The 20,954-nt window shown below is 38.8% G+C and overlaps 2 protein-coding genes across 3 annotated transcripts in view; one reads left to right on the top strand and one right to left on the bottom strand.

Annotated features, from left to right (window-relative positions):
• LOC110858730 overlaps positions 1–20,954 on the bottom strand; it is a 33,254-nt gene continuing 12,300 nt past the window's right edge. For both annotated transcript variants that reach the window (XM_035858924.1, XM_022107591.2), the window contains exons 5-8: positions 14,660–14,849; positions 14,121–14,227; positions 6,293–6,420; positions 1–168 (exon numbers count right to left, since the gene is read on the bottom strand). In XM_035858924.1, coding sequence (XP_035714817.1) covers positions 141–168; positions 6,293–6,420; positions 14,121–14,227; positions 14,660–14,849 — 453 coding nt within the window. In that variant the 3' untranslated portion in view covers positions 1–140. The remainder of the gene's footprint in view (positions 169–6,292; positions 6,421–14,120; positions 14,228–14,659; positions 14,850–20,954) is intronic.
• LOC110858729 (mucin-22) lies at positions 4,649–6,455 on the top strand. The gene is made up of 3 exons (XM_022107590.2): positions 4,649–5,381; positions 5,460–5,624; positions 6,042–6,455. The coding sequence occupies exons 1-3, from the start codon at positions 4,749–4,751 to the stop codon at positions 6,219–6,221; spliced, it is 978 nt and encodes a 325-aa protein (XP_021963282.1). The 5' UTR covers positions 4,649–4,748; the 3' UTR covers positions 6,222–6,455.

Below are 20,954 nucleotides of genomic sequence, written 5' to 3'. Positions count from 1 at the left end.
TTTCCCTTGATGATGCGATGTAGTAGGAGCATAATTGCTGTTTGGCAAAGTTCTGGAAAGTGAGTGGAAGTACTGAACGAAGGACGAACTGTGGTGGGCGATGGTGCACGTCGTCGTCGGCTCCTGGCTTCGAGAACAAATCAAATTTTGTCGTCCTCATCCAAATGTCTGCAAGTAAAAGGAACGAGGCGAGAATTAAGTTTCGCACTATCTCCGTAATAATAATGCTGTAAGGCAGGTGCAAATGGGGATTCAAAGACAAAACATTTTAGCCAGAGTTTAATTGATCATGACAATCGTGAAACTTCCAAGTTAACGAGTTCCAAGAAAATGACTCAAGCGAAGCACTAACAAGGACGATAATACAATTGTCACGTAGCCTGTAACGTAATGATGGCTTCCTCTTTGGAGAGCCGGGGATTTATTATGGGCAGAGATAGATATGCATGAACTGGAGCATAAATTCGCAATAATTTCATGTATCATGCTATTCAGATAAGTATGTATCAGTCATACATTTAAATTGCTTATCAGCTGCGAAAGTTCATAATTGTACAATAAATGCATATGTTTTCGGCTTATTTTTAGTTCCTGGAAGAATCTAAAGGTGTATTTTGACATGTCAAAAGCACTTTCACTTGTACAAAATCTAGTTTTCTTTCTTCTCATATCGAATTTATTATGAGCATAGATATGTATAAACTGGAGTATAAATTTGCATCAATTTCATGTGCCATACTATTCAGATAAGTATATTCGTATCAGTCATACACTATTTAAATTGTTTGTCAAGTGCCAAAGTTAATAATTTAATTAGACAATAAATCTATAAATTTCCAATTTATTTATAGTTCCTGGTGGAAGAATGGAAAGGTTTGTTTTGACATGTCAAAAACACTTTCACTCATTCAAAATCTGTCCATTCTTTGATGCTGTTCATTCATTAGATGACGGTGTAAAGTGATTTTCATGGTATCCATCGCTCAACCATGAACTACACGGGGCTCTGTGAAACAAACTGTCAAGGTAAATGTGTACACTCTTAAAAACCCGGTGTTAATATCGTCACCGACTTCACTAAATGGTGATAAATCTTGCCCGCATGGTGACAAATTGTCAATGGCTGGTGTTAATTTTACCACCATTAGGTGAGAAACATTATCACCGCACGGTATGTATGAAAACCATTCGGTGACGATTAACACCGGGAGTTATTAAAAGTGCAGGCAGATATTCGTATAGGTGAATAAATTTCAAATTTTGATCACTTTACCACATCATCATTTATATACGTCGCACTTCCTACTTCAATAATGGAGACCCCGTATCTCATAAACGCGACGATCGAATCGCTCCTTATTATTCAGCAGCGTTCTTTCTCCATCAATTCAGTAATAGAGCTCGTAGTAGTAGAAGTACAACTTTATTGTGCCTTCCACAATCTGCTCGACAAAAGATGACGCACTCCTCCTGGCACAAATTCATTATCCTTCAAGGCATTAGCGTGATCTGATTTGAATTGACTTTGAAATTCGCAATTTCCACCGGTCGGGACGACTCATTCTCTCCCAGCCAGCCTCACTCCCAACCTTCATCACATTCTCCATCACGACGAGAAGATGGAATAGTCAAAATAAATGGAAATTGCTTCTGCTCTCCTACCCAACCAACCAACTAACCAACCTGTTTAACCTCATGGAAGAATGTGCTGGCTTTCCGCAAAAGTGAAAGTGAAAGTGAAAGCAGGAGTACCCATGTAACTACGGGATATAGTATGCACGTGTTTATGTATATACGTATTAAATATGTACTTTTACAAGTATCATGCATACATAATTGAAAGTGATGATGTTGACGTTGAGTATAGAAAAAATTGGCAATAATTCATACATATAATGGCATCATGATTTTATAAGCATTCAAATATTTCTACCGTCATATGCACATACATAAGTTCATTAAGTTGTGGCATGTTAAACGTATGTTGTGTTTTACGAATTTATCTGACCAGATTCTCGTGCACACACTTTCACTTTTTCTTTACAAATGCCAGATTTCAAACCCAGAAAGAAAACAACGTCAATCTTTGTTGATATGAATATGCAATTTTTTACATGCATAAAATAAAACGTATGTATGTATAATTCGTTGACTTTCCCAATCTCCCAGTGACTCCCTCTCTTCAATTCCGGCCATGATGATAATAAGTATGCTGCCCATGCATGCAGCAGTAATTCTCTGGTTAAGGTTTCGTTTCGTCACGAAATGGAGCCATGGGAAGAAGAAGGTAAAGCTGTGGAATTTATATTTCATTTAATTTAACGGACTGTGTGATTAAATTTTGCCTCTCATTCCGGGAGGATCTCTCACTCGGTGAAAATCTAAAATTATTCTTAAACGTATACAAGATAGGAACATTTGCATTGTCATATGCACGGAGAAAGTCGAGGTATAGGCCGCCGCCTCAATAATGTAGAGCACCAAGTATTCAGAAAATTAGAGAGAGAGAGAGGACAGATTTGCCTCCGTTCTTCTAATCTGCCTTTTCTACCTCCAGCAATAGCAACATCCTGCTTTAAACTTGGTTAGTTTTTAGTGTCAATGTTGAAGCCGTTAATCCCTTCCTGCGTCCATGACATTCTCTACGAAACACAGGCCCCCACGACGAAAAGGGGTGTTACCACGCTTATAAATCCACTTCCAAAGACCACTTGATATCCAGTTGCTAAAGGCGTATAACAAACTTTGCGAAACTCTCTGGTAGCTCGTCTCAAGGCAGGAAATACGGATGTAGGAAGTGGAGAGAGAGAGAAGTTTATGATGAATTTTGTATGAGTATTATGTATGCATACAAACCAGGAGAGAGCAGAGTTTTATCTCGCTTTTACCCCGTTCGTGCCTTGTCCTCTCTATAAATAGAGGCCACATTGTAGACTACATTTCAAATATTTGTTTCTCGTGGAAGAAACTATGTACTAAATTGCTGCTGAAACATACAATCTCATGCATACAGGGACGACAATGGTGAGGTGGTTTGTTGGTCCTTGGCCCTTGTCTGAATTACTTTCTCCTGGTACATAGTCCTTTCTCATGGTCATTTTACTCTCAGAGAGGGAAAAGTGAAAGTAGAAATTAAAGGAAAGTTGGAGAAACTAACGGGAAGAGGAAAAAGACGGGAGAAAGTTTTGCGTTGGTCTCTCTCCTTTCTAACAATGGGGACGCAAACCAAGTTCAACCTAGATTATTTTTTGACCAGGTTAGTTTGACAGAGCTACTCTTCAGAAGCAACATCTAGTGCGGCACTTGCTATAAGGGCGAAAAATTCAGCAAGTTTTTGGCGCCGCAAGTTCTCGAAAACGCTCCGATTTTCAGCGGACTCTGTGCACTGCGGAAGCCGTTGAGCGTTTTCGCGAACTTGTAGCGTCCAAAACTTGCTGAATTTTTCGCATCTGCGGAAAATAAATGATAAATGTTGTTTCTAAAGAGTTGCCCTTTCAAATTAGCACGGTCAAAAAATAATCTGTGTTGAACATGGCTTGCATTCCCATACTAAGTAAGCTGGCTAACTGTATGTACATACATAATGACACGCTGCAAATATCAAGTCGTCCTGTAACAATCATTATAAATGTGGCCCAATTAGGGCACCATTTAATAAAATTGTCCACACAATTTACTCTCGTTGTTGATAAATATGCTTATAGTCTAAATTACATAAAAGACGGGTGTCGTTTTGTTCCACATTTTGCATGAATGAATGCCGGCCCCCAAGTCGTTGTAAGTATGCTTTAATAAAGGAAATTTAAACAAGGTAAACACCCGTGCACAAACCGACCAGGGTAAACTTTTGGTTAAACCAGCTCCAGGCAGGATTTGCCATTTTGAACTTGCACATACCTACTTTGTATTAACAGAAACACACTTTGGTGACTTTGGTTAGTTTTCTCTTTGGTAGATTTGCAAACAGCAACTAACTAAATAACCCGACAACTTTGCATGCATGCATTTAATATGAAAATTGTATACGTTTCCGGTTTTATGCTTTGTTTATTTAATTCTAATTCGGTACTCAAACAAACTTTGCAATGAGGATGAGTCATACATATGTACATACATTTATGCTTACGCGTATGGGTGGGATTACCGAAATGAAAGTTATACTCACAGATAATTCCTACTCATTTTAATTAATCGAAATTTAATCTGTGATATTACCAGCAAAAATCACGACGAGAAGATAAGCACGTGGATTACTGGGATTCGTTGTGCATACTAATTTGTGCATGCTGAAGTGATGCAGGCGCACAGTGGCCGAGGAAGCGTGGGGACAGAGGGACAATGTCCCCACGGTTGTTCGATGTTCCCATCATCTGCCCATGTTATATAAACCCCTCCCTCTCCTATCCCACAATGTTAATGTTCCCACAGCTTCCGCGGCCACTGTGCATGCATGATATTCAATGTCTCATATTGCATGAAGGCGTATGTATGTACCTGACCAATAATTTCGTAATAAATGCCAATTTCTTGCTATTTAATCTCTGCCTTATCACTAAATTCTTTTCCCGTATTACCATTTCATCCCGGTGACAGGATAGATTAGATTTGTTGACGTAATCGCGAATGTATTTATCTATTATCACTGACCATTCATCGATCAGTGCTGAATAGAATGTCACACGAATAATATTTCGAGTAGGTGTATTACGTTCACTTTTTGTCCTGATTTAAATTTAATAAAAATAAAAATGACACACTTGACCCGAATTGTGTCAACCTTGTTATTGTTTTGTCAACTATTTTCACTTGGATATGGTCAGTACACGCATGAATTTTTTTCGGGAAGGTACAAACTAGAGTGGACCGTGAGTAGGTTGGATAAGATAGTTTTCACCGCGACAGTGCAAACCGGGGGATGGGTGGGGTTCGGGCTAAACTCGATGCCCAGTATGGATGGGGCCTATTTAGTGGTGGGGGGTGTGGGTGGGGTAACTACGCTGCCTCCAACGGGCGCAACTACGGGTCAGACGGTCGTACCGACGACAGGGTCGCCATCACCAACAGAGACGACATCGTCACCGTCGTCTGAATCGACATCGACACCGACACCTGTGACCATATCGTCAACTGTGTCTTCATCTCCGAGTGAAGCTACGACCTCATCAACGACCATGACCATGACCACACCCATTCCCACGACCACGACATTACCAACTACACCTTCTATTACGGTGCCAGGAACGTTTCCAACGGTGGTAATGACAACAACGACAACATCACGACCTACAGCCCCAGTCACGTTCCCAACTGTGTCCACCCCACTTACTTCTACTTCTGCTACTGTTGCAGTTAAGCAAGTTGGGAACCAGCCTTATCATTATGTACGAGTAAAGCTTGTTTTCTTACATTAATCATAAGTAAATTATGTAATTGTTAATGACGATCAATTGTGTTTACAGACATTTATTGGAGATCAGGCCGGACTAGGGACCAATTACACGGGAGGTTCGTGGAGGTTCTTAGGTGCAAGTGAGAACTTTGATGGAAATGCAACCTTGTTAACAGCGATAAGTTGGGAGAGAGATTTGGAAATTCGTAACTCCAATGAAACCGTGATTAGTCCCGTATGTAGACTATTTTTTAATAAACAGGAGGTCTCCCAGCGTATACTCACAGATTTTGGGCAAACTAGTGACAATCGATCGCAAATTTAATTACTATGAACTTTGCAAAATACACAATCTCCCAATGGACACGTTTGGCGGAGATATTTTGCATCCGAAGAGGAGAAAAGGCGCAGTAAATTTGGAGGGGTGAAATTTTTCAACTTTACGGTGCGTTTTCTCCTCTTCGGATGCAAATATCTCTGTCACACGTTCCCATTGTGAGATTGTGTCTTTTACAGATTTCACATTACTTAAATTTTTGGTCGATTGACACACGTTCAGTAAAAATCTGTGGGTATATGCTAGAAGAACTCCATTAAATATTCTATAATTCTAAGCAAGTACGTACTACTGACATTTAATGACACTTTCCAGTATGAGGATGTCTATCTTATCCTGCTGTATCATTCTGATGATGAAATCGGCCCAGGGTATCAGAGAACCATGCAACTAATAAATTTTTATCATCCAAACTCGGCTACCTCTGGGAAAATATTTTGCCAATTTACCGCCACATTTTCTGCATTACTTATTATTTTCTCTAATTATTTATAACTTATTGTGCTGGTTTATTCCAAGAACTCACTTGAAATAGATTCGTAATTAAAATTGAAACAATCACTTACGAGCAGATCATCGTGTGCTCATGGCGAACTTCCATGTAGTCCGGATTGTGTGTAATTTCCTTAATCATGTCCTTCAACAAGCTGTATCTTGGTATCATCGGGTAGTATTTTGATGAAACGTATTCCCCCTGAAAATTAAAACGGACACAAAACTATGTCAATATTTTGCAGGTGTTTTGCCTATTTACTTATTTCAAGTTTAGTTATGAGGAAATGTTACTATTTACATTGCAACCAGTTAAGCAGTGTTTCGGGTGAAAGTAACCACTTGCAAAAAATAAGGGGAAAAAGTGGTTTCTTGCAGGTGAATATTTTGACCTGCAAGAAATGCAAGGCACAAGAAACTACGTTCCGCCGCTATATTTCGCAAGATGGCGCATTTCTTGCGGTTTCTTGCACCTCGCATTTCTTGCATTTCTTTTTTTCCAGTGCAAGAAATGGCAAACCCGCAAGCCACGAAACCCTGTATTTCAGATCGATACTAGTCTTAAAATCAACAAGATTGACATTACAAATAAATTCACCTTCATTTTAAAACCACTTCCACAAAATGACATTGCATAAATAAACAACTAAACAAATAAACTTTCCAACCAACATGTTCCTTCCTTCCGTCATACATATATTTTCCCTGAGAAAATGTCACCTGCACCCTTTTCTCCTGTTTTCTCTCTTATGAAATGAAGAGTCAACTTGAAATTCGTAGTAACAGGACTCGTACGAATGTGTGTACATAAGTACCATTTGTACCACCAGTCACTCGCCCGCTTTCACTTACTTAACTTTATTTCATTTTTTACAAAAAAACTCCACTCGTCAGATTGAACGAGGCTGGTTGGAAGTTGGTGGTCGTGGTTGGTGGGATGGAATTCGCATCATGTCATATTGGATGGGATCATCAACAACCTTTATTGCTGGGCAGCATTGTTCCCAAAATAGAATGAGAGAAGAAGAAGAGATGAACCAACAACCAGCCAACCAAGCAACGTACAACGGACGAGGGAACCTCCTCTAGAGATTTTATGTACAATTTATTTTCGAGGTGGGTACATACATGGGTTAGTGTGTCGTTTCCTTCAGATTTGATACATATCTTGCACTAGAAAAGAAGAAACGCAAGAAATGCGTGGTGCAAGAAACTGGGAGAAAGTGCAAGAAATATGCGCCATCTAGTCATGAAATGTACGTGTCGGGCCTAGTTTCCTGCGCCTTGGATTTCTTGCAGGTCAAAATTGTTGCAAGAAACCACTTTCTCCCCGTTATTTCTTGCAAATAGTTACCTTCACCAGAAACACAGGGTTAGCAGTGACTACTTTCACCCAGTGTTTTGTTTCGTTGCTGATTTTCTACATTAGTTGCATTGAAAAGTGTAAAGCAACATACGCAAGAAATCCTAGGTGCAAAAAAATGCAAAACAAGTACAAGAAATATTCGTCATCTAGCCGCGGGCCGTACTAAATATGCGTGGCGAGCATAGTTTTTGCGCCTTGAATTTTTTACAGATCAAAATATTTAGCTGCAAGAAACCACTTTCTTCCCATTATTTCTTGCAAGTGGTTACTTTCACCCGAAACACTGACAAAGGTACACCAACCAAACCACTCTCCTGCCAACCCTTCCCTCACCCAACTCTCTCTCTCTTTCTCAACTTTCTCTTCCAACCAACCAGCCCATTACTAATGCCAAACCAAGGAAGCAGTTCTCATCTCTCTTTCTCCCCGTGGCTTTCTTCTTCTTCCACTTTAAGGAGTTCCTTTGCAAAAAAGTGGGCAGAAACCATCTTCGTACAACAGGTTTCACGTAGCGAGAGATGAAATACTGTGACATTTACATTAATCCATTCCAACTTATATTGCGTTTCCTCCGTTTTATCGTGGTTTGCATGCATGTGGTGATGTATGTATGAGTGAGAAATGTAGCAATAATGTAAAATGGGAGATTTCATTGCTGATTGTGTGCACTCACCGTGTGGTAGATTTCGCAAGATTGCATTTAATGTCTTTGCACAAGTACATACGAATTGTTTATGCTTTTTAATCAGTTTTAGCTTTTTGTGGTTTGTTGAGGTTTATACAGAAATTTTAATTATATTGTTTTGTTTATTAGTGTAACTCTTTCGAGCCTTGCGCCCCATAGAGAACAAATTTAGAGGTGATACATTAATATAATACAATAATTTTAGAATAGTGAGTCCATTTTATGCAAGCTTTCAATTTCTACTTGATAAACAGCAAGTTGAATATGTGATTTGAAAAGCTAATGCAGCAATTCAGCTAGAATTTCGGTTGTTATTTTGATTTTGTGTACATAGTCCAAGTAAAGTAACAGTTAAACAGGCATGACACGTCAGCTAAATATTTTAATTAATCAAAACCAAGCCATGTTCCATTTCCATAAAAATCCTTAGTCAGCGTATGTACATAGATAATTATTTTACAGCTTTCACCGGGGTCTGAATAATATTTATTACCGACGCAAAGCACGTATTTATGTACAAAGTGTACTAGATATTCGCAGTGGGAGAGTTGCTAACGAAGTAAAAATTATTAATTTTCTCCCCTTCTTTCCATGCTAAATAAAATTGACAATAGTGGTTACGGTCTCCTGAATATACAACACACACCGAATGAATAGTAAATCAGGCCGTTCAAATATAGATGAATCCAAGTTGGTTATGAAATTACGGAGTAGTTTCATTCCTGCAGACCTTTGTTCTCAGAAATCGATGTTCTTGAAATAGACAACACTCCTCTTTTTTGACGAAACAGCACATTCTCTTGCACGAAATTTATTATACTAAAGTACTTCACCGCACTTTTACAAGTACATACTTTCACCGTCGTCTTTTATCCCGGTCCGCTTTCTCCCCTCTTTTTTTATTTAGTCTTGTCTGGTCTGGAGAAAGTAAAATAAAACTACTCACATCACATCACAACAACTACAATCCTGTGTACATACTTCACCTAAAAACAGTGGCCGCGGAAGAGTGGGGACAGAGGGACAATGTCCCCACAGTTATTCGATATCATCTGCCCATGTTATATAAACCCCACCCTCCCCTATCCTACAATGTTAATATCTCCAGATGTCCCCACGGCTTCCGCGGCCACTGCCTACCTATATAATTTGTCCCACAAATTCACTGCCACTCTAAATATGCTGCCTTTCTCTCTCGGTCTTTATTTTTTCTTTTTTTTCTTGATGGGGTTAATCCATTTATTCATAAAATGCCTTTTTCTTCTTTTGGTTATATATTTATATTCCATCACAAGCAGAATTTCCTGCAAACACGATTTTGCCAAGTCAGCAGCGAAACAGTGGAAATATGTATGTAATGAAGGAAATATAAGTAGAAAGCCATTCATCCATCGCATCGTAATTTAACTAAATTCTAGGTAACAAAGTGAAAGTCTGCAACTAAACTGGGCGAGTTGATGAGCTAAAATGTATATATAATTCATTCCTTCGTTCCTCCACTCCTTAATAATTTATCCTCTGCAAACAGTGGCCGCGGAAGCTGTGGGGACGTTAACATTGTAGGATAGGGGATGGAGGAGTTTATATAACATGGGAGATGATAGGGACATCGAACAACCGTGGGGACATTGTCCCTCCGTACCTACCCTTCCGCGGCCACTGGCTACGAACAACCAACCACATTTATAAGTAAGCTACTTCTTCATGAGGATTTATTAAGTGGTTCAGTTCAGTAATGTTAGTTGCTGTTGTTTGGTGGATGAAAGTGCATCACGCGCCAGCCAAAAAATACACCCAGTAGCTAATCGAGAAACAAGCCTGCGGTGCCCTTCCTGATCTTTTCCTTCTCCTTCAGAGATATTGTAGTAGAACCGACATAGATATGCACACACGAGGGAAAAAGCGTAACAGGTGCTCTTCTCATCCTCAGTTGGTAGGGATGGAAGAAAGTAAAGTAGAGAAAAGACGGCAAAAGTGGCAGGCAGCAATAAATCTGCTGCTACCTGCTCGCACAAGAACAGAGGGAGCTTGAGAGGTGTGGAAAGTGGGGGCCATTCATCTTTTCCCGAAACTTATCTCATCATCATCATCATCATCACCAACACCCAGTTCTAATCTTCTCCTCGGGAAGAATTGTTCAGTGATGGCGGAAGTGTGGGGACAGGGGGATATTGTCCCTATGGTTATTCGATGTCCCTAACATCTCCCATGTTATATATTTAAACCCCTCCCTCCCCTATCCTGCAATGTTAATGTCCCCACGGCTTCCGCGGCCACTGGAATTGTGTACCTACTTCCTTATTGCTCCGAGCGAAAGAAAGGGTACTGAGGATAAAACGTGCTAAATATTATAGCACATGATGATGCATGGATATTAGTAGAAAGCCATGTATCATTATTATTATGAAATTGTTATGCAACTCATTATTCCGCAATGACAATTAATTTCGATTATATTGCAACTTTCCAAGGCTAACTTTGCAAGGGAGCTACATATCTTGCCGAATTACATATTGCGACGTGTACGAAATTCGCTATGCAGATGATATCAAACCAAACCGCCAAATGATCTCTCATGAATTTCAATTTTCCTTCCTACGCCGAAATAGTCGCTACCAATTTTCTCGATTTCTCGCTTTCTCTGAGATCTGACTCGTCGTAATAAAAGTTTGTAACTTTGTTGCAAAGCAGGAGTGATCTTGGGATTTTGTGATGCTCATCTGTGGTGCTAGGAAGAAGAATCCACTCCAATTTAGCTTGTGGGGAAATGACATCTGAATCGGAGGGAGCTGGTTCAGGAGAAAGTTGGGGTAAAGAGATGGCAAGAGAGTGTCATTTATTTGATCTGATGTGATTTCAGTCTTGCCCTTGTGGCATTATTCGCCAGCAGAGAGATGTTGATACTCTGACACTTTGGGCTACTAGGCTAATGGTCCTTCCCTCGCTCGTCGAAATCTCGCGAGATAAGAGAGGCATCATCACATCATCATCGTGATCATGTGGCGTGGATGGGTGTGAGGAGATCGCTTTATTTTAGGCGACCTCAACCTCAACCTTCTGTCGTATATAGAAGAATTCTTATCTGCCTTCTTATAAATGTGGCGGTGCGTATGAACAAATGGCTTAGCCTAAATTTTATAGCACAAATTCAAATTAGGCAGTAGCAGATTTTCTAACTTATACTTTTAAAGGCCACTGATTTTTCAAAGTTGTCAATATCGTGCTACTTGCTTTCTCTATTCATCATGAAACTATGCAAATTCACCAAATCACTAAAGTCTGAAATTAGCATTTTATTTTTTTTGTGGTAAACATAAAAATTTGGCTTTCTTTCAAATATAGCACAATCTGCTTTCAAAGTGCACTGGTTTTCTACATTATCAATATCGAAAGGATACGATGCGTGCTTTCTCCAGAGTTCAATTCATCGTGAATCTATGTAAATCCACTAAATTACACCAAAGTCTTAAGCACTTCGGCACCTTGTTTAATTTTTGTAGTAAAAATACCTCAAAAACTGGCTTTCTTCCGTTAAACTGGAATATCCGCCCAATAGCACAATCCGGCTACGTCGGCTATGTACCCTACAGCCTCTCGCTTTTAATTCAGGTCACCTTCTCCCTCACCAACTAGTACACAGTCCATACAACTCCAAAAGGTCTGTGTGGTGTGTACTTTCGTACGTATAAGTTATTGAGTTGAGCGAGAAGCATCCCAAAGTTCCATGCACTTTCTATTGACTTTCTTCTCGCGAAGGATTTTGATCATGAAATTGATTCCATCCTCGTTTTTTTATTTTCTTTCACTTCTCATCTAACTCTCATCCACCACCACCACGACCAACCACAAATTCCACCCAGATGCTGCCTAACTTACTTATCATGTCGTACACACATTCAGAAATCGGAAAAATGTTCCCTATAAAGGAAACAGCTACACGGACATATGTCCGAAAATGTAATACTTCCTGTCAGTCAACCCAATTAATTAGACCACATTGACAAAAATTAGTTGTTGAATGAAATTCCCGACAAGAAGAAGAAGAGAATATTTGTATTTAAGACGGGAGATCTCCCTCGCTAAAAATAGCAACGATTCTTCAGTGGACAGGGACCGACGAGAAGAAAGGCGATTAACTCTGACGCAATTTGCTCAAACTTATTTTAAGCTGGATCCTCCAATTCCTTCCATTCCTTTCTATCAAGTCTTCATAAGTTTTTTTAGAAAATGTGTTTATTTTTTGTCCTCAACTTAAATATCTACAGTCCGAGTCCAATTTCATGTGAACAAGCAGTAACGATGGCTTCGTAACAAATCAAAAAGAAGGAGAAGATGAAAGCTGGATTTATTTTAGTGTATGGTTTCAATCAAAATGTTTCAAAGCTTGAATTTCAGTGAGTGAAAGCGTCGAAAATCCTTAACTTGAAAATCCTTCATTCAACGCGAGCTACTAACGAGGGGAAAAAAGTTGAATAACTTATTAGAAATTTAATGACTACTAGTACGCCTAATCCATCCATCATAGCTCACTAAAATGAAGAGACGTTCCTAGGAACCATTCATTTATTTGCGATTTCATAGGTACATATCAGTAAAATCTTGCTCGAAAACGTGGCAACTTTAGGAAGAAAGTTTCACGGAAAAATATTTTATATGTTCAAAATGTGAAAGGCTTTTTATTTTATTTAAGCTACAGGTTAAACAGATTACGTTGAAAACATGTTTTTCATTGCGTGATAAAGAATTAAAAAGTTTTGCACGTTTAGCAGAAGTAAAGTCGAGCGAAAATCTGTTGATATTGCATATATTTTGGGCATAGAATCGCCCTTGCATAAATTTTGAGGTACATACAAGCAGTGGCCGCGGAAGCCGTGGGGGACATCTGGGGACATTAACATTGTAGGATAGGGGAGGGATGGGTTTACATAACATGGGCAGATGATAGGGACATCGAACAACCGTGGGGACATTGTCCCTCTGTCCCCACCCTTCCACGGCCACTGGTTTCAAGGCGAGAGAGAGAAGGAGGCCGACGATGAGGTGGGGCCAATTAACAGTTCGATCCAAACCAATCCAAAATCCCGGCAAGTTTACCACAACCGGACCATGTTCTAAAACCATGATGCAATTCAAAGTGCTTTCACTCCCTAATTAAATCTCCTCTCCGAGTTCTACTCCGCTTTCTCTTTCGCCCCGTCTTTCATGAGGTTGGATGCTTTCAAGTTAAATTTTCATTGCAGTCTGTTAATTGGTCTGTAGGCAACTTTACCTTGTGTACTGCTGCAAATCTACGAATAGTACATAGTCAAACTTTGTGTCAACAGCAACATCCGGTAGAATATTTAGAATATCTATCTGTTGTATAGCTCTTAAACCAAATCCAATATCCCGAATATTGATGCTACGTAAGGCAAAATTGTGCCTAAACTCAATTTCTGCAGAGTGGGTTCGCTGAATGAAGTAATCTAACAATGTTTTGTGGCTTGGCTTGGCTTTGCAGGTGCAGCAGCTTTTAGGGCCAGTGGCCGCGGAAGGGTGGGGACAGGGGGGCAATGCTCCCACGGTTATTTGATGTCCCCATGTTATACAAACCCCTTCCTCCCCTATCCTAAAATGTCAGTGTCCCCCAGCTTCCGCGGCCACTGTTTAGGCCAAAAGTAGTATTTACTCTTCGAACCAAGTGGAAAAACAATTCTGCTGAATCATCAGCTACTCGAACGAACGAAAAACAACATGTGGGTTGGTTAAATTATGTTTTAAATAGTTTGGTTGATGAACTTGTTTGCTTTTTAAGCGGAAATTCAAATTCGTTGGAAATTCTATATTTAACTTTTATTTTTTTAGGACTCACCGTTAGCTCCCTTATCAAACTTCTGAGACCCATGTATCGTTTCAGAAGACGGTAGAGATCATTAATTAATTGCGTGTTTTCCGCTTCAATTTGGGTTGATGTCATATCTGAAAAGAATAATTTTTGAATGTATAAAATTCCGAGTAGAAATCGCTTTGTCAAATTCTGCAGTAATCGACAAAAGCTGGATGCATGTTGTACTCTGCATAATTTTTTGCATGATCGTGCAGAATAAAATTTCTACGGATTTTATTCTGCAGAATTGTATGTGAAATATGTAGTGCGCATAGTTTTCTGCAAAAATCGCTCTGCATACAGTTTTTCTGCAGAAAATTGGGCCAAATTTCTGCAGGAAAGTCGTTCAAATTTTTATTCCGGATATTTTAAGCTAATTATGCATTATTTTAGGAGCACACTTTTTCTGCAAAAAAACTGGGCCAAATATCTGCAAAAAAGCCGTTCCAATTTTAACCCTAGTGCATATTTTATGCGAATTATGCATTATTTTAGGGATTTGCAAATTGAAACATTTTGCATACCTTCTAACCGTTCCTTTTCCTCCTTGATCTTGTCCTCGCTCTCGACTGGCTTGTCCCTGTCGGCCGGTTTCACCTGCACTTTCTCCAGAGCGGAACACGCTCTCAGCACGAAAGCCGGCACCGGTTCGCCCTTCTCCTGACGTGGCACTTCCAACAAAGTCCAGTACTGTTGCTCCAGGCGAACGACCTCCTAAAATATATTTAGAAAAATAAATATCTATGTAAATATTGCGTCAGTTTTCTTTTGCGGTTTAAAAATTACTTGTACATAAAGTGATTTATTTTGCATAACTAATCTTTCCATTGCTTTATCAGAGATGCACAAGCACACTGTTAAAAATCTGGTTGAGTCAGATATCTACTCCGTACTGGTATGTATTTGGTAATAACTTTTTACCAGATTGGTAATAGTTTACTTATGAGTGGCAAATTTTGTTTTGCATTACCACAACGTTACTAAACGGTAATGCCAATTATTACCGGGCCGGTAGAGTCACATATGTACTCCGGTCAGTAATGATTTATTACCAGTTTTCCAAGAGTGAATTGAGTTGGTAATAACTTTTTACCAGCTTGGCAATAGTATACTTATGAATGATCCATTTTGCTTTGCATTACCACAACATTACTAAACGGTAATGTCCGTTATTACCAGTACCGGTAGAGTCATTTATGTATGTAATCCGGTCAGTAATGATTTATTACCAGTTTTCTAAGAGTGCAGGTTCTTTTCTAATCTAGTATATATTAATTCTGGAGAGAATATTGCATAATAATTTGTTGGAAAGAAATCCCCTTCAAGATTGCGTTTTTTCTTCTTCTTTAATCCTTTTTATCTCTGAAACGTCCCGAACAGATGGTAAGCTTCATATTGTATTCCTTTGACTGATTCTTTGACGTATGTATGTAATATGTATGAAAAATGTGCATTTTCAAGTTTACGTAATTTGAAGACTGTATCATATGTAGCGCACTCACGCAAAAAACATGTGAAAATGTCAAGGTCTACTTGAGAGCAGAGTCCTCCATTTGTATTTGCGAAGTAACAGGCCATTAAAGCAGATCAAAAACTAAGTAAGTACATATTTTGTATCTTGAGCAGACGAGCAGAAAAAGATTTAATGGAAAACTCGCTCAGTGTATGTAACTTGGCCTGGCCCGAGTCAGAAAATTTACGATTTAGGATAAAAGCAAGTAAGTAATGTTAATATTCCAACTTGGTCGTTGCATTGCATTTATACTTAAATATTTCCCTTAAATTTAGAGATAATTGATCAAAACTGAGCTTGGTTTTCATCCGAACAGACGAAAAACACGACGAGTACATAACACTCGAATTTTGATATTTTCAAGTGTCACATTCCGCTTCGTGTTCGCATAATGGAGGATCAGGTTATGTACATCGCTTTTTGAAAGGGCATGTGGAGGAGGATATTAAAATCTCTTATTCTGCAACTAGAATCAAACGATTTACAAACATCACAAGTAAATCAAACCGTATTCATAACAATGGGCAGCTTCGTATCGTCAAATACAGACAAATATGTGTAGTGCCACTTTCCACGTGGGTGGGTGTCACATGCACATTTTATGCATGTTCATATGTTCATAAATGTTACGCTGTGTATGATAATGACGTCTGTAAAAATTCCGACGCCAACACAAACACATAATCGTATCATTTTTTACCACTTTTATTACACCATCTTCACCCAAGTTTCCTCTTTCATGGGTAAAAAAATACTTTAGAATGTTCCACACAAACAAAATATTTTTTAACTTTTCATCTTTAAAACTGGAGACGCACACAAATATTATTTTTCGCAATTAATAAACTATTTAATCTTCTTATGCTTGACATAAGTCAGCAGCAATTAAATTGGCAGATTAAAATAGTAACGTATGTATTGTCTTCAGCTTTTTCAGACTTTTTGAATTGTACATACGATTCCCTTCCAAAAGTTGTTTGTTTCTTCGCTAATAACCTTAGCACAAACTTTCTCCACTATTGTTGCATGTATATATTCCCATTTTACTTCATCCATATACCGACATACGCATGTACATAAAGGGTATTTTTTAGTTAAAGCAAAAGTTGGAAAGTCAAGTCATAAATTAAACGGTAAGACAAGAACAAGGGCACGGAGACTAACTGAAAGTTAAAGTTGAGAAAAGTTTAAATTACTTAAAGTTGAAAGTTATGTATGCTTAGATGCTTAGTTGTAATATTATTACTATTTACTACATGTTTGAAAATGCATTCGACCAAGTCGGAGCCTGTCCGACCGAACTACGACCGCAAACATTGTAAAAGTTTACCAAATCAAGATAAAGCAACAAGTTTTCAGCAGTGGTTACGTACCTAAAATGTGAGAACAATTTCCATTTTCGGCGTATGTATGAGACTCGTTATCGGGAGAATCTAACGTGTCATTACAATTTACATCTGATAAGTGCGACAACAGCTTATTAAAGATTGTAAATATCGATGATAAGATGGCACCGAAATTTAATTATTTTGGACATAAGTTCTAAAATATTTCGTTATGAGTGACTTTCACTCAATGTTTCGTTTCTTGCGGTTTTGCAACATTTCTTTCACTGCAAAGCAAGAAACGCAAGAAATGCAAGGTGCAAGAAACTGGGAGAAAGTGCAAAAAATATGCACCATCTTGAGAAATATAGCGGCGGGACGTAGTTTCTTGCGCCTTGCATTTCAAAATAATTACCTGCAAGAAACCTACTTTCTTACCGTTATTTCGTGCAAGTAGTTACTTTCACTCGAAACACTGCTTTCCCTTTAATTTTACAGTATTTATTAGCACATCACAAGTTGTTACAGGCCAGGTTAATGCATAACCAAACTGTGAAATTGTGCGCAAAATTCGTATTGATTTAGCACAGATTACTCAACCTCACCACTACTATGCAACCATAATGGTCAATATATATGCCACGTGGTGTTTGTTTTCGCCAAGGATAACAAAATCGGAATTCACGAAACTGGGTATTATCTGACACATCGTCAAACACCATGTTCCCAGAATTTCATTTCATCTCACCTCAATGAAGTTTGGTAATAACTGGAACTGGCAATTTTCATTAGTATTTGCGGTTCATCAAAGCAAACTTCATCCTATTGGTGGTATAAAGGGTGACTGTGAACTATTCGTCTACTTACCTAACCGCCAAGGCCGATCTACATTTTCAAACTGTTTGAATAGTAATACTTCTAGTGTTTTGTTATGTAAAATGTATGCAGAAGTACAAATACGTCGGGCAACAATGTAAACATTACGGAACGACAGACACGCAATGTCGTAACGAGACTTCGGCACAGGGTTCGGAAAAACCCAGGGTTTTAATGAAAAAGTAACGACCCAGGGGTTTTAATGGGTTTTAATGGGTTTTAATGGGTTTTTTGGGTTTTAATGGGTTTTATGGGTTTTATTGGGTTTTATTAGGTTTTACATAAGCAATACATTGAACAACAATTTTCACTACTATTGCAATCCAATTTCAGTTAATATGCAAATCCTCCTTGTCCATGTTAGAATTTATATCCGTTTCGAAATGGTCCTATTTAACTGATCATAATCTAATACTTTATGTGACCATAATTAATTACATATATTACCTTTTTCTCGAATGCTTCCTCTCATCATAATGAAATCCAAGTTGTTTAAACTTTTTAAAATTGAATATTTCAATGCGATCTTAACGTGTATTATCAATTCTGGAAAAAATCGAGTACTTATGGAACAATGAAACTCATGGAACAACAAAAGTACGTATGTATTATGATCAGGAATATAATAAGTGATTTTTACAGACACACTTCTTTTGCTCATAATAAAGTACTTTGTTGTCCATAAGTACTCGATTTTTTCAGAGGCGATAATTAAGATCGCCTTGAAACATTTAAAAAAAACTTTATAAATTAAAAAAATACTATAGTATTTTGTTTAATTTATTCGCTGAGATGAGAGGAAGTATTCGGGAAAAAAGTATTAATTATGACAGCAAAATGTAAATTAAATGTAATTAAATTATGTATGCTCAGTTAAACATACCTCGTTCCGAAATTATTTTTTATTTATTTTTTGTCACTTGAAACCTGTAATGGCACTCGCTGATTTATTCCTGGTTTTCAAAACTTACAGTATTAATCAAATAGACTGCTAGCTGCCATAAAACAACTTCGTCTAACGTATGACAGCTGTTTTCAGCTTTTAGAATATAGTTTTAAGCTGAAACACAGTTAAAACCCATTAAAACCCGAATAAAACCCATTAAAACCCAAATAAAACCCATTTAACATGGTAAAACTCAATGGGTTTTATTCGTTAACAACCCATTAAAACCCAAAAAAACCCAACCCAATAAAACCCTGGGTCGGAATACCCTGCTTCGGCATGATAAAGAAAGTGAGACGTGCATTGATCCACTACAAATGCATAAAGATACAGTGGCAGCAGAAGTTTGGGGGACATATGGGGACATTTGCATTGTGAGATTGGAGGAGGAGGGACTTATTACGACAATTTTCCTGAATTTCTGAGGGCACAATGTGCCCCTGCCCCCGCTTGCTTCCGCCGCCAATGGTCCCGTATTTATATAATCTTCCTACCGTCCCCCGATTGCAAATGAGTCCTTCGTGAGATAATAAACTGCAATGATGCAGAAATAAGTTTCCTATTTTATGCGAGAGACATGTGCCCCATTAATGAGAAAGTTGGAACAGCACGCTAGAGAGAAATAAGCAAATAATTCGTGTTGATTTTACCAAATGTCTTCTTTTCCAGATGGACTAGGGACGGAAGTCATGTGCGGTGCACAGTGGCCGCGGAAGCCGTGGGGACATCTGGGGACATTAACATTGTAGGAAATAGGGATTTATATAAGATGGGGAGATGATGGGGACATCAAACAACCGTGGGGACATTGTCTCTCATCTGTCCCCACACTTTCGCGGCCACTGGCAATACATAACGTCGTCGTGTCTGTGTGTGCATGCATGTCTAGGTTCGCCGGGTTCCTTTTTCCGATCAGACAAAGTGGATTACTCTGTTTTTGTAAACATTGAAAAGTTCCTCCACTATTTGAAGAGCTCTAATTACATACATGGCAAGGATAAATTTTAGAGATTAAACGTAATCTGAATTGAATTCGGAGCCAAGCGAGCGAGCCGAGGGAACCCATCTGCATGAGATTGGAAATTGTAAGATGAGATGGGCAAACAATTTGGGAAACCATTACACAAAATCTGGGAAAGAAAGTAAGTAGTTTGTATTTGTGTGATCTATAAAAAAAGAGAGTAGAGCATGCCTCCAGGGATCCATTCAACTCTAACATTTACACGACCACTGAGCTAATCCTTCCTTGGAATTTCATTGGACAGACGTTGGGACAAACGATTTGGTATAAATTTCGTCTCCTCAATATCAAAAATTCTGCTGGTGAAATTATCCAAACATGTTTTTAGTGTTGTACTCGACGTCTGAAATTTGATCGAGGTTTTGCAATCTCCACCTCATCAACAAGTTGGGCAATATGTATTTACCGTGGAATATCAAACCCTGAATCCAATCAGGCTTTCTGAATCAGATCGAATTACAAATTGCGATGGCATGTGATTTCACTACCTAAGGCACAATAACCTTGTATTTTTCGACATCTGAAAACCATGTCGTCGTCGTCCGAGCAAAGTCCAACGAAGCGTTGAGAAAGAGACGGATGACCGTGCCACATAGGGAGAAAGTCGTCATTAGCTTTCTCCCCGATATGCCAAGTTTTATGTCCAACCAACCCGCAGCTAGATACTAAACACACAAGTGTTGAGTAAATCAGTCTCCTCTTTCTTCACGTATTTCTTCCCAGTTCCTCAGGGAATAAATTGACGTAATGATGAGAATTTTGTATCCCACTTTCTCCAGTAATCATTGGGGTGAAAGTGTCGAAATCATGCTCACCACACCACCACCACGATGATGATGATGACCAATGGCCACGGGGACGAATAAAATGAAATGAATCTTCCCACATCATTAAATTTCGGCGTCCACGTCCGCCTAACTAACTGACTAATCCCGTAAAATTTACTACTTCTTCTGTCCTACTATGTATGCAAGTCCAGTGGCCGCGGACGCGTGGGGACAATGTCCCCATGGTTAGTCATCTCCCCATGTTACACTCTTCCCTATCCTACAATGTTAATGCCCCCACACCTTCCGCGGCCACTAAACCTTCAAACAAGACTACCCGACACATTACTCCTTTCATAAATCTTCATACT

This window comes from Folsomia candida, unplaced genomic scaffold (assembly GCF_002217175.1).
Source record: "Folsomia candida strain VU population unplaced genomic scaffold, ASM221717v1 Fcan01_Sc022, whole genome shotgun sequence".
NCBI lineage: Eukaryota > Metazoa > Arthropoda > Collembola > Entomobryomorpha > Isotomidae > Folsomia > Folsomia candida.
This window is presented reverse-complemented; position numbering and strand designations above follow the sequence as displayed.

Bases quoted from the DNA above. Each gene is read 5' to 3' on its own strand.
- LOC110858729 (XM_022107590.2), top strand. From the start codon at position 4,749: ATGACACACTTGACCCGAATTGTGTCAACCTTGTTATTGTTTTGTCAA. The intron at 5,382-5,459 runs GTACGAGTAAAG...TTGTGTTTACAG, and splicing joins GGAACCAGCCTTATCATTAT to ACATTTATTGGAGATCAGGC. The intron at 5,625-6,041 runs GTATGTAGACTA...GACACTTTCCAG, and splicing joins ATGAAACCGTGATTAGTCCC to TATGAGGATGTCTATCTTAT.